We start from the raw sequence: 13,959 nt of genomic DNA on the forward strand, positions 1-13,959 counted from the left end.
CGGAAGCCGCGGAGAGAGCTCCCCTCTGCATTTAATCAAGGAGCAGATTTAGAAAATGCTTTCAATAAAAGAGGGCCTCCTGTCTCAATTCGACATCGTGCGAGGTGGCGGGGTCAGGTGAGGTCTCCCGGGGTGCCTGCCATCTTGGGTTAGAAGGGCCTGCACCCCAATCCAGTGGGCGAGGGGTTTTCCTGCCTTGGGGAGGGTCTGGGAAAAGTTGTTCCCCAAGTCAGCTTTTTTTGCTTCCTGCTGTAACTTGGGCCCTGGTCAATTACAGCTCGCCGGGGCAACTCTCCTAGCATTTGGGCCCCTCTACTCTATCCTGGGGAGCCAGCAGGAGGGAGGACGTTTTTGGGCGGCAAAATCTCTTCCTGTCAGAGGAAGGCACAATAAATTGCTGCCTGTGGAGGCTGTGGAGTTGTGTGCGGGGCGGGGGTGATTATGTGCCAGTCTTGCTGTGCAAGAGAATCATCCACTGCGGAATTTGCCATCTTGCAAAACTCATGTTTCATTAAAAGAAAAACCCAAGTTTCCAGAACTCATGGTTTTAAGGAAAGTCTGGATTTCCAAACACACACAAACATTTATTATGCATGGTATGCAGAGAGTGGACAGGGAGAAGCTTTTCTCCCTCTCTCATAATACTAGAACAAGGGGTCATCTGCTGAAGATGGGTGAGAGATTCAAAACAGAAAAAAGGAAGTATTTCTTCACACAACGCATAAAGTATGGAACTCCCTGCCCCAGGATGTGATGATGGCTGCCAATGTGGAAGGCTTTAAGAGGGGAGGGGACATGTTCATGGAAGAGAGGGCTATCCATGGCTACTAGTCAAAATGAACACTCATCATGAAGTATATCCCTATTCTCTCCAGGATCAGAGGAGCATGCCTATTTTATTAGGTGCTGTGGAACACAGGCAGGACAATGCTGCCACAGTTGTCTTGTTTGTGGGCTTCCTAGAGGCACCTGGTTGGCCACTGTGTGAACAGACTGCAGGACCTTGGTCTGATCCAGCATGGCTTATTTTATGTTCTTATAACGTGCCTCTTTTACCACTTTTCTTGCCAGAACAAGTTGTTTGGAAACCCTGACTCGGACAAATCAGACAGTTCTCCCTGGGGTGATAAACCCACACCTGACCTATACCATTTTAGTCTGCTTGTGAAGGCATCTTAACCCTGAATGCTTTTCTGTACCAGAAAAGAAAAGAAAGCCCTTGCATAGAAAAGAAGCATGAAAGGGAGAGGGGCCTGGTTTAGCGGAACTTTGTCTCCTGCTTGTTTCTGTGTGCAGGAAGTTTTCTGCATGGAAGAGCATTCAGTCTGCAGCCCCCCAGCTGTCTGCAGCCCCCAGCTGACCATCTCGGTGAGAAACGAGTCTACATTACACTGAATTTTCATTTTATCTGATTGCAGCCACTTTGGACTTCTGGTACAAATGCACATCAGCCAGTTCAGCTGTTTCTCCTATGGCCTACACCAGGAGCGTCAAACATAAGGCCTGCGGGCTGGATCTGGCCCGCGAGGCAGCCACCCCCCCTTCAATCTGGGCTAGCGAGGCATGGCATGGCCTGGCCCGACTAAGTGACATTTATGTCATATCCGGCCCTCGTAATAATTGAGTTCAACACCTCTGGGCCATGCCTTGGTACGTATTCGTAGAGGATTACAAATGTGGCTAAATCCTTCCACGGCCTCACAGACAAAGTTCTGTCCCTCCAGCATAGGGTGGAAAAGGATGGTTACCACCATCCCACCAAGAGGGGACAGGCTTTAAATCATCCTTATAGAGTCCAAATTATGTCCGAGATACAGGTGATTTTCACCATGCCTATTGCCCTAAAAAGATTATTTGGGACTGCAGAAGGTCCACCCTCTTGTAAGGAACTCCAGAGCAGCTGAAAAAGAAGGCCTGGCAAAGAGAATTTTAATAGCTAGGAATTATCTCTTGCTTCCCTTCCCAGCCCTTCCTCCTTAGCTGCCCTAGTTTGTGTCTTGAGCTTACAAGGGGTGCCACGTGGGAATGTCTGGGAGCCAGAAGTAGCCATCCTCCCTCTTTATCGGAGGCCCACGGCAACTTGGACACTGGTGGAAGGCAGCGCTTCTTACGCCCCAGCAGGGAAAACTAAGACAAGAGGAGAACGGTGACACCAAACTTTCATTTAATTCTTGTCATATACACGGTGAGCCCCGTCTTCAAATCCACAGAATCCTGTCCACTGCCGACCTGATTAACCGCACCGTTCGGGTTTCCGACCGATACCCTTTTCCCGAGCATAGGAGCCCCATGATCAGTCCGTGCTGGGGGCCCTGTGAGCCCACAATGACCCCTCACATATTGGCTCGCTCCCTCTGCAATCGAGAGTTGTACGCCCGTGAGACAGTGTTCCAGGCATCCATGTACCGGTCCATGCACATAGCAATACATTTCTGCGAAGAGAAAGATGGTCAAGTCACAACATATAGGAACGTCCTGGGGCGGGGAGCAAGGAGAAGGCCCATGTGTGGTGGGGGAGGAGAGGAAAAGGCAGTTCCTTCCAGCCTTATCCTCTGCTATTGGAGTAACTATGAAATTCATAGCTGCCTTCTACTACATCAGGCCATTGGTCCATCCAGCTAGCTCTCCTCTGATTGGCTGGAGCTCTCCGGCAGAAAACAGTTGTTTCCCTTTGCCCTGAGATTCCTTACTAAAGGTGTCAGGAATCGAAGCTGGGACTTTCTGTATGGAAAGCAAAATCCTTCAGCAGTGAGCTTGGGCCCATTTCTGGAGGCAAAAGGCCCTCGTGCCAGACAGGGGGGCATGTAATGGGCTGACTGAGCAGAAAGCAGCAGACAAAACAACTAGGGCCAACACCACAGGGCTGTTTTACTAGGGCTCACCTGCTCAGAGTTATCAAGGGAACTTCCAGGTTTCCCGATACATTTTCGGAAGCACTTGTCTGTCATCCTCTGCAAGGAGAAAAGGGGAAGATTGGAGCAAAGGAGACAGAAGGCCCAAGCACAAAACGGAGAGAAACAAGAACAAGGCCTCGCTATTTATTTTATTTATGACGGTCGATTTATATCCTGCCCTCCCAGGCTGAAGTCAGGTTCGGGGCAAGTAACAACATTAGAATCAGCCAACAGGCCCGTCAAATTCATTAAAATGGTAAAATCCATCAAATAAAACATTCACAAGCAATCAGTTAAAACAACAGCTGGCGAGGCAATGGCCACCACTAAAACTAAGTGCCACCAGACAATCCCCCCAGCGTGGTGGTGTGGTTAAGAGCGATGGTTTGGAGCGGTGGAGTCCGATCTGGAGAACCAGGTTTGATTCCCCACTCCTCCACATGAGCGGCGGAGGCTCATCTGGGGAACTGGATTTGTTTCCCTGCTCCTACACTTGAAGCCAGCTGGGTGACCTTGGGCTAGTCACAGCTCTGTTAGAGCTCTCTCAGCCCCACCTACCTCACAGGGTGTCTGCTGTGGGGAGGGAAAAGTGATTGTAAGCCGGTTTGAGTCTCCCTTAAGTGGCAGAGAAAGTCGGCATATAAAAACAAACTCTTCTTCTCACAACCTAATCAGTATCATGGGGAAGGGATAAGGAGGCCCGCACAGATGACACCGCGGCCGTCCTGAGGTGTTGTAGGCCTGGTGGAACAGTTCCGTCTTTTAAGGTCCCGCGGGGCTCTGATGTTGCTGGGAAGGGAGCTCCGCCAGGCCGGAGCCAGGGCCAAAAAAGCTCTGGCTCTTGTCGAGGAGAAATCAGAAGAAAGACTGGGAAGGGCAGCCATGAAGGAGCTAGAAAAGATTCTGAAGTGTAAGGATGTGTCACTGGCGACCGAGATCAAGTTAATTCCTGCCATCGTATTTCCTATTACTATGTATGGGTGTGAGAGCTGGACAATGAAGAAAGCTGATAGGAAGAAAGTGGATTCCTTTGAAATGTGGTGTTGGAGGAGTTACGGATACTGTGGACCACCCGAAAAACAAATCAGTGGGTTCTAGATCAAATCAGGCCCGAACTGACACTAGAAGCTAAAATGACTAAACTGAGGCTGTCATACTATGACCACATTATGAGAAGACAAGAGTCACTGGAAAAGACAATCATGCTAGGAAAAGTTGAAGGCAGCAGGAAAAGAGGAAGACCCAACAAGAGATGGATGGACTCAATAAAGGAAGTCACAGCCCTCAGTTTGCAAGACCTGAGCAAGGCTGTTAAGGATAGGATGTTTTGGAGGACATTGATTCATAGGGTCGCCATGCGTCAGAAGCGACTTGACGGCACTTAACACACACACACTCATCAAGGAAAGCCACACACTCTTGGGGCTGGGGACCACCAGTAAGTTATTATTCAGTGAACATAATGCTCTTTGGGGGGTGTACCAAGAGAGACGGTCCTGAACATACAAGAGTCCCAGACCATGTAAGGCTTTAAAGGTCAAAACCAGCACCTTGAATCTGATTCGATATTCCAGCTGGAGCCAGTGCAGTTGACGTAGCACTGGCTGAATATGTTCCCGCAGCGAAGTCCCTGGAAGGAGCCTTGCCGCGGCATTTTATACCAGCTGCAGCCTTCAGATCAGCCTCGAGGGCAGCCCTACGTAGAGTGAGTTACCTTTCCTTTTATCCCTTAGAAGCTCCTTGATCAATTGATCTTGAGCAGCATATATCTAGTGTTGGAGGGATATAAGGACTGAAACAAATCTTGCCACTGACAATGTAGCCTTGGGGTCCCTATCGCTTAGTAAAAAAGGCATTATGTCAGTCACAGAGGCATTGGATTTGTATGTTAAAAGGGGGGAAATATAGTGCAATCGAAGCTCCTCGTAAAAGCAGCATTCCAAAAGGGCATGGGCTAATGAGTCAATAGAGCCAGAAGAGCAAGGGCAGATCCTGTCTGAGTATGGTATATTCAGAATTCTGCCGTGCATTACCATAGAAGGGTTAGCATTCAATCTAGCCAAGCAAAAAGCTCTACAAAGACGAGGAGTTGTCAGATAATATGTATAGGCAGGCAGACCACGTGGAGGGGGTATTCCGAAGAACTGGGATGAACAGAAGCGACGAGCACGAAAAGTAGTGCTGTTATAATCGAGCTCTTTAATGCGCTTTTTAATTTTGGTAAAGTAGAGTTACAGTAATCTAGCCTAGAGGTGACTGTTGCGTGGATCGCCATGGATAGATCAGTGCGGGAGAGATAAGGCACCAACTACCGGGCCTGCTGCAGATGGGAAAAGGCCGCCTTGACTACGGCTGTGACCTGGGCCTCCAGCTACCTTTTGGTGGCTGCTTTATGAAGAAGAAGAGTTGGTTTTTATATGCTGACTTTCTCTGCCACTTAAGGAAGAACCAAACTGGCTTACAATCACCTTCCCTTCCCCACAACAGACACCCTGTGAGGTGGGTGGGGCTGAGAGAGCTCTAACAGAGCTGTGACTAGCCCAAGGTCACCCAGCTGGCTTCGTGTGTGTGTGAAGTGCCTTCAAGTCGCAGCCGACTTATGGTGACCCCTATTTGGGGTTTTCATGGCAAGAGACTAACAGAGGTGGTTTGCCAGTGCCTTCCTCTGCACAGCAACCCTGGCATTCCTTGGTGGTCTCCCATCCAAATACTAACCAGGGCTGACCCTGCTTAGCTTCTGAGATCTGACGAGATCAGGCTAGCCTGGGCCATCCAGGTCAGGGTGGCTTCGTGTGTAGGAGTGGGGAAACCAACCCAGTTCAACAGATTAGCGTCCGCTGTGCCAAACTGCCGCTCTTAACCACTACACCACGCTGGCTGGAGCAGGCCTCTTCCCTCTCCCTGAGCTTCCTTTCAAGAAAAAAAAGGGCCTCGCTGAAACAGACCAAAGGTCCAGCTGTGGCCCCACCCCGGCCAGGCAGATGTTTGTGGGAGGCCCAGGAAGAAAGGCAGGCAGCAACACTCCATTAACACACCAGACCTTGCTTTTGAAGCACCTTGGAATTTGGGCTGCTGGATCAGATCTGGGCAGGTCCACCTTACCCAGCGTTCTGTTTCCTGAAGGACGCCAGAGAGATTTATTTATTTAGTAAGTTTTTAAAGTCAGATTCATTTATTAATACGGCAAATGCCATTAAAAAACATTCATATCGGTTACAGAATTAAACTGGAGAGTATACAGTAACGAAAACTATGGGATATACAATTCATAGACAGTTTTAAAAAATTAAAAAGAGCTCGAATTAATAAAACATTCTCCATTTTAAGTTAAATTACCAAGCCCCAGCTTTGACTGCCGGACCTTATAAATTGTGGCACAGAATTTCACTGCTTGTTTCACCCTATGTTCTGATCCATCCCATAGGAGACTCCTCAATCTCCCTTTCTCGGACCGATCCTTTATTACAGGGGTGGGGAACGTCAGGCCCGGAGGCCGTTTAAGGCCCACGAAATCATTTGGTCTGGCCCTTCGTGGGTCCTGGCAGATCTCTAGCTCAGACGGATCTAAGACTGGTGATCCGACCCCTCCCGCGGACAGGAATAGCCTCTATTCAAGGAGGATGTGAGTTTGTTTTGCCGAGAAAAGGAACCCTTTTTCCCCCCATGAAGAAGAGTCATTAGCTATGGAACTGCTAGGACCGCCCAACAAACTGTGTCTTGTGTTTGCTGCCCTGCCTGAATCTCTCAGGCCCAGCTGGGAACGGCAGAGCTCAAAAGCGAGTCGCTCTACGTGGCAGACACTCGGAGCCGTGTCCAGTTGTGCCTCTTGGCTAAATGTTTGACCAAATATAGCAGGCTAATTTTTTAAGTTGATAATTTTGTGTGGCCCGCGAATGATGTTATAAATATCCAAATGGCCCTTGGCAGAAAAAAGGTTCCCCACCCCTGCTTTATTAGATCAAGGAGAGGGGAAATTAGCCTGCATCGGAGAAAGAGCACCTGAAAAAGACATGCGCAGGAGTAAATGTATGAAGGGGAACGATCTGGCACAGCTGGCTGTTCTAAACCAGACAGAGACCTTCACTTTGCTTTAGGAAGGCTGAAAGTGCAGACAAAAGACATTTCATTTGCCTGCATTGGAGGTCCGTTCAGCTTCCAGTAAGTTTTTAAAAGTCTTGTCCTTCCTCCAAGGAGCTCAGAGCAGCATGCATCATTCTCCCTTGCTCCTTTTTACCCGCACAACGACCCTGCGAGGTAGGCAGGCTAGGCCGAGAGAGACTGAGCTTCTGCAGCAAAGTGGAGATTTGAACCTGGGTCTCCAAGATCCTAGCTTAGCACTCGCTAACGACTATGTTACCCTGGCTCCAGTGGAAAGCCCAAAAGCAGGGTGTGAAAGCCTTCCTGCACATGGAGGTTCTAACTTGCCTAACAGCTCTCGGAAGTCACCTTTCTCAACTCCTTTTCCCGGTAAAAGACAGAAAAATTACTCCTTTCCAGAGACCTGAAAGGCCATAGCAAGCCCTCCCATCTAGTCCGGCATCCTCCCCTCCCGGGAAGGTCACAATCAAGACAGGAAAGTTGTGGATTTCTCTCTTTCTCTCTCTCCCCCTCCCATCGGGTCTCCAGGGATAGAGAACCCTTGAATATGGAAGTTCCTTTTAGCCATCAATATTTAAAGCAGTGGTTCCCAACCTTTTTTTGACCAGGGACCACTAGGACTTTTTTGTTCGGTGCAGGGACCCCAAGGTTCAAAATAAAAATTCCAAGAATTTGAAAATAAACTTTAATCATAACTGTTAGTTAAACATTAAACTTAGAATAATATTTGAACATATATATTTTTATAATAGAGAACTTTTAATTGAAAATATTAATTTATTATGGGTTTATAACTTTGTTTGGCGGACCTTAATTTAGTTCTCGCGGACCCCCGGTTGGGAACCAGTGATTTAAAGCCTGCTAACGAACCGTGGATTTGTTCATAAGACTGCGGGCTCGCAAGAAGCACGGGGGGGGGGTTTCCCTTTCTGACAAACTACTCCTGACCCAGGAGGCTCGACCGGCGAGCAGCGAAGAGAGACCTTCCCCCCCCCCTCCTCGCACCTGCAGCAGCTCCTGCGCGTTGGCCACGGCAATCTGCACCTTGACCTGCTCCATGAGCACTCCCGGATCCAGCCGGGCTCCCGACCCAAAATCTCCCGCTCCGGCAGCCATTCTGCCCCCGGCCGAGCCAGCGTGCGTGCGGAGCATGCGCAGCAGCGGGACTACAACTCCCAGCACGCCTTGCGAAGAGCGCCGGAAACTACCGGAGGGAAACGGAAGTGAGGTTCCCCCCCAAAGAGGTCGGGGAAGAAAACGCCCGGCAGGACAAACGCCCGTTGATTTCTGGTATTGTTTGGTGGCCCCAGAGGACCTTTCCTTTCCAATGTGGAGATATTACCAGAGACTTGAATTGCAGGGCTGTTGTGGGTCATTTTCTGCTTCTCTCGGACTCTTTTCCCCGCCAAATGGGCCTGTTAAGACATAGTAGACTGCAGTGCAAGGTTGTTGTTAGTCAGTCAGCGCCCCCCCCCCCCGCCCAACATACCCTCTGCAATGCGATGTTAACAGGATGGTATATTTCAGGGTTGTTATCTTTAAACTCTTCCAGGCTGCAATAAGTAGGGTTGCCAGCTTTGGGTTGGGAAATACCTGGAGATTTTAGGGGCGGAGCCTGAGGAGGGTGGGGTTTGGGGAGGGGAGGGACTTCAATGCCATAGAGTCCAATTGCCAAAGCAGCCATTTTCTCCAGGTGAACTGATCTCCGTCACCTGGAGATCAGTTGTAATAGCGGGAGATCTCTAGGCACCACCTGAAGGTTGGCAACCCTAGCAAAGTTTGACTATCTCGGTATATGGAGGTTCTGTTGCAGGGTTGTCCCACAGCATTCACTCCATCTGCAACGTGGAGATGTTCAACGGGAGCTATTATTTCAGGGTTGTCACAAACCCTTTTTGTCCCTATTTCAATAACCTCTCTCAGAGCTCTCTCCCTTTCCTTCCCTGCATCTGCAATATAATTTCAGACAAAATAAAACAGGGCATTTTAAACGCTAACAATGCTTATTGCAACGTATGCATTCGAGAGTCAAACTTCATTAGATGCACTGAAGTGTACATCCAGACAGATGCATTTATGCCAAAAGCTGCAAATAACTGAAAAGCAAGGAGGATTGATGTTACAAAGAGAGGGTAGCTCAAAACAAGATCCTGTCAAAAGAGGAATCATGCCTCTCCCGATTCATACACAAAGTAGGATTAACATAAAATCAGATCTGAGAAAAGTGAAGTGCGAAACATTAAAAGTGGTGGGGAGGGACTGTGTCTCAGTGATAGAGCATCTGCTTGGCATGCAGAAGATCCCATGTTCAACACCCAGCATCTCAAGTAGAAAGGATCAGGTGACAAGTGATGTGAAAGACCTCAGCCTGAGACCCTGGAGAGCCACTGCCAGTCTGAATAGACAATACTGACTTTGATGGACTGATGGTCTAATTCAGAATAAGGCAGCTTCATGTGTTCCATCCAATTTTAAATGTATAGAGATGCGACTGAAGTAACTGATATCTTAAAGACCAATGAAATTGTCTAGGGTATAAGCATAGGTGACCCTACAGGAGAGCCAGCCGGGTAGGGAAGATGGGAAAACTGAAGACATGGAGAGGGGGAGAGAGAGATGAAGGTAGGTTGGCTGGTGAATGAGAGAAGGAGGCAGGAAAAGGTGAAGGGCCATGGGGGCTTTTGGGAAAGAGGAAATAATGGGGGAGAGGGGGAAATGAAATGTCCTTACAAGTCCCCTGCTTGTAATTCATACAGTTTTAACCAAAGAAGACCAGAATTCAGAAGAGCCTGAATTTCTGTCTTGGCTTTTTGGGGAAAGGGTAATAATACCTTGCAGCTGTCACTCGTGCCATGCGAAGTCCAGTGTTTCTTGCTGGCCTCCTGTGGGCAGCTGCCACTATTGCCACTTCTTCTATTTTAAAGTAGAAGAAGAAGAGTTGGTTTTTATATGCCGATTTTCTCTACCTTTTAAGGAGATGGCATGCTTACTGAGGCTTCAAACACAGCCAGGGTACTCAGCCTGTAGACAAAAGAACTGTTCCTCCTCCCGCCTGCCTGCCTTGTCGCCCTATCTGTTTCCCAAGGCAGAGCCACTCAGCTCCCTAGGATGGCTTTCAGTGGCATATCGGAAGTTTTGGTGACACTCATTTACTTATATCTCTCCTCCCCCAACCTTGCCTCTGATGCTCCTTTTTCTTAAGGGGGGGCACTTTACTTTTTGCATGAACACTCCTGCCAGCAACCTCTTTTCCTCTAACTGCATGCAAACATGCAGCTGGTAGAAGGGTTTTGCACAGCTGCAAAAAAATGCCCCACATCACCCATGTTCAGTGTAGCCCTTAGGCACACCTTATCCTATTGCAGTCAGTGGTCCTGGGAATGAGGCAGGTGTGATCCTGCCTAGGTAAGTAGAGAGAACTGAGGGACAGACAAAAGGGGCTAGTTCTTCACTGAAATCTGTACATACCTCTGCCAAAAGGATGAACACTTAATTGCATTGGAAGAAGTGAGCTCTGAAAGCTTCTGCTGGAATACATGTTGTTTGTCTTTAAGGTAGAAGAAGAAGAGTTGGTTTTTATATGCCGATTTTCTCTACCTTTTAAGGAGAATCAAACCGGCTTACAATCTCCTTCCTTTCCTCTCCCCACAACAGACACCTTGTGTGGTAGGTGGGGCTGAGAGAGTTCAGAGAGAACTGTGACTAGCCCAAGGACACCCAGCAGGCTTCGTGTGGAGGAGTGGGGAATCAAACCCAGTTCTCCAGATTAGATTCCACCACTCTTAACCACTACACCACGCTGGCTCTCCTAGGTGCCACTAGGACTCCTGTTTTATTTTGCTACAACAGACTAATGTGGCTATTTTTCTGGAATAGTCATCCAACAAGTGAATTAATTGTGGAAGTCCCTGTCAGTGGATGTTGTGATGGTTACAAGCAGAGATGGCTTTAAAAGGGGGTTAGACAGATTCATGGAGGATATGTCCATCAATGGCTACTAGCCATGGTGAGTAAAGGGAACCTCCATATAAAGCGGCAGTCAACCTCCAAGAGCCAGTATGATGTACAGCAGGGGTGTCAAATTCAATTGTTACAAAGCCTGCATATGACATAAATGTCACTTGGTTGGGCCGTGCCATTCCATCCCAGATCGAGTGTGTGTGTGTGTGTGGGGAGGGAGCAGCTGGCTCACTGGCCGGATAAGAGCTCTCAAGGGGCCAGATCCAGCCTGTGGGCCTTATGTTTGACACCCCTAGTGTAGAGATTAGAATGTCAGATTAGCACTGGGGAGACTCAGGTTCAAATCCTAACTTGCTGTGACTTTTACTAGGTGACCTTGGGCCAGCCTGTTTCTCTCAACCTAACCTAACTGACAGGGTTGTTGTGAAGACAGCATGGAGGAGGAGAACAGAACATAAGAACATAAGAAAGGCCATGCTGGATCAGACCAAGGCCCATCAAGTCCAGCAGTCTGTTCACACAGTGGCCAACCAAGTGCCTCTGGGAAGCCCACAAACAAGATGACTGATGGCAGCAGCATTATCCTGCCTGTGTTCCACAGCACTTAATATAATAGGCATGCTCCTCTGATCCTGGAGAGAATAGGTTTGTGTCATGACTAGTATCCATTTTGACTAGTAGCCATGGATAGCCCTGTCCTCCGTGAACATGTCCACTCCCCTCTTAAAGCCTTCCAAGGACCATGTTTGCCACCCTGAGCTCCTTGAAGGAAGGGCAGGATATTAAACATGCATGAAATTCAGAGATAACAGTGCCAGAAGGCAACATCAGGGGAAGGCGTTGGCCTCTGTGCCCTGCTTGTGGGCTCTCCAGGGCAACTGGTTGGCTGCTATATGAAATGGGATGCTGGTCTCGATGGACCTCTGGTCTGATCCAGCAGGACTCTTACGTACTTATGGTAGTGTCTAACCTGGAGGGATGAAGGTGGGACATCTTTGCCTTACCCAGTAACACTACCCTTATGTGGAGACTGACCCCAGGATATTCTGCATGTGAATAGGGCTGCCAACCTCCAGGCGGTGGCTGGAGATCTCCTGCTATTACAACTGATCTTCAGGCGACAGAGATCAGTTCACCTGGAGAAAATGGCCGCTTTAAAAGGTGGACTCTATGGCATTATACACCATCGAAGTCCCTCCCCACCCTCCTCAGCCTCCAGGTATTTCCCAACCTGGAGCTAGCAACCCTATGTGTGAAGCAGGTGCTCAACCATTGACCTGGGGCCCGCTGTGGCTAAAAGCAGAGCGGTGGTGTTTTGCTCTTGCGTTTTCAAAGCTGCCTTCCACAGCTCTTGTAATTTTCGCCTTACTGTCTGCATTGTTCTGTGTTTTTAGTGCTACTGTCTCAAAATCTGTGGGTTGTATAGATAATTAGAGCCATTGTGGTATAGTGGTTAGAGCAGGGGTGTCAAACATAAGGCTCGTGGGCCAGATCCGGCCCCTTGAGAGTTCTTATCCAGCCCGCAAGCCAGCCGGGGCAGCCACCCTCCCCCACTCTCAATCCAGGCTGGCGAGGCATGGCCCGGCCCGACCGTGACATTTATGTCATATCCGGCCCTTGTGAACAATTGAGTTTGATACCCCTGGACAAGGATCTGGGCGACCCCACTCTGCCATGGGTGACCTTGGGCCAGTCAGCCTAACCTACCTCACAGGGTTGTTGTGAGGATAAAATGGAGGAGAGGAGAACAATGTAAACTCCTTTGGATCCCCAACAGGGAGAAAGACCAACAGTACAATCCTAAGAAGAGTCACTCCATTCTAAGCCCATTGATTCCAATGGGCTTAGACCGGAGTAACTGTGCATAGGATTGCACTGTAGATGAACGAACTAACTAATTAACTAATACCGTCCTTACTGTTTTTACTAGTAATTGCTTTGAGCCTTAGGGAGAAAAGTGGACCATAAATGAATTAAGTAAGGAAGTAAACAAATAAAATGCCTTTCCCCTGTCCAATAACAGGCTGGAAATTCAAGCATACGAAAACAGGCCACCTCCCAACGGCTGCTGCTTGAAAATAAGATTAATTTAATAACCGTACACAGCTATGCCACAGGTGCATGATCTTAGTGGATTTAACAAGTGGATCGCGCGGTTAATCAGAGCAATCCACTCTAGGATAAGAGGAGAGCATTCCTCCCCCCACCCGTGTTCAGGAGTTTGGCTGCCTTCTTTTTCACATATTCAGAATGATTTGCCGTCGCTGCAATTTCCTGGCAGCCGTTAAGCGGTCTCGATGCTGTGGGTGTTGAAGTCCTGCCTCATTTACTTGCTGTTTCGGTAGCTGTTAAATCCTGAGCCAATCCCAAATTGGGCCTTCTCCAAGACATCACTTAGGTGGCCCTTTTAATGTACGGTGGGGAGGTTAAAAAGCGGTGCCTGTTCAAAGCAGCTGCAGGATTTCAGGGAGGCTTTTCCTCTCAAGGGGCTTTATTTTCCAGCAGTCCCCACCAAATACACGTATATAACAATCCGCTTTAAGGGCCTTGCCTTCCCAACACGTGGCCTGATTTGTTTTGCAAGTGCCGCTGATCTCCTGTAACCTCAGATGCCAACAATATAATACCGTGTCATGCTCTCTGACTAGAGCGGAGAGGAAGGGAGCAAGAACTCACTGGAAGGAAGATTACCTGCCTATTGGACTGAACCACGACCCCTCACGGTATCCCACATATGACTACCCCGGGGCTGAACAGGGACTTGAGATTTTTTAGTCATTACAAGTGCTAATGATCTGAGTCAAAGTTGGTCTTCGAAGGTATTCCTGGTGTTGCCAGCGAAGAAGAAGAATATGCCGACTTTCTGTAACACTTAGGAAAAATCAAACCGGCTTACAATCACCGTCCCTTCCCCTCCCCACAACAGACACCCCGTGAGGTAGGTGAGACTGAGAGAGTGTGACTAGCCCAAGGTCACCCAGCTGGCTTCATGTGTAGGAGTGGGGAA

At 48.6% G+C, this 13,959-nt stretch overlaps 1 protein-coding gene and 1 non-coding gene across 2 annotated transcripts; both read right to left on the bottom strand.

The window, feature by feature from the left end:
- Positions 1–2,291: 2,291 nt before the first annotated feature.
- Positions 2,292–8,145, bottom strand: TIMM13 (translocase of inner mitochondrial membrane 13). Its single transcript, XM_056845281.1, has 3 exons — positions 7,998–8,145; positions 2,883–2,951; positions 2,292–2,432 (listed from the first exon to the last, which is right to left on the bottom strand). Exons 1-3 carry the CDS (start codon positions 8,142–8,144, stop codon positions 2,334–2,336), a joined length of 315 nt encoding a protein of 104 aa, XP_056701259.1. The 5' UTR covers position 8,145; the 3' UTR covers positions 2,292–2,333.
- LOC130474065 (small Cajal body-specific RNA 3) lies at positions 6,918–7,054 on the bottom strand. The gene has a single exon (XR_008933213.1). It is a non-coding gene; the product is annotated as a small Cajal body-specific RNA 3 (non-coding RNA).
- Positions 8,146–13,959: the final 5,814 nt, after the last annotated feature.

The sequence above is a fragment of the Euleptes europaea genome, chromosome 2 (genome assembly GCF_029931775.1).
Source record: "Euleptes europaea isolate rEulEur1 chromosome 2, rEulEur1.hap1, whole genome shotgun sequence".
NCBI classification, from domain to species: domain Eukaryota; kingdom Metazoa; phylum Chordata; class Lepidosauria; order Squamata; family Sphaerodactylidae; genus Euleptes; species Euleptes europaea.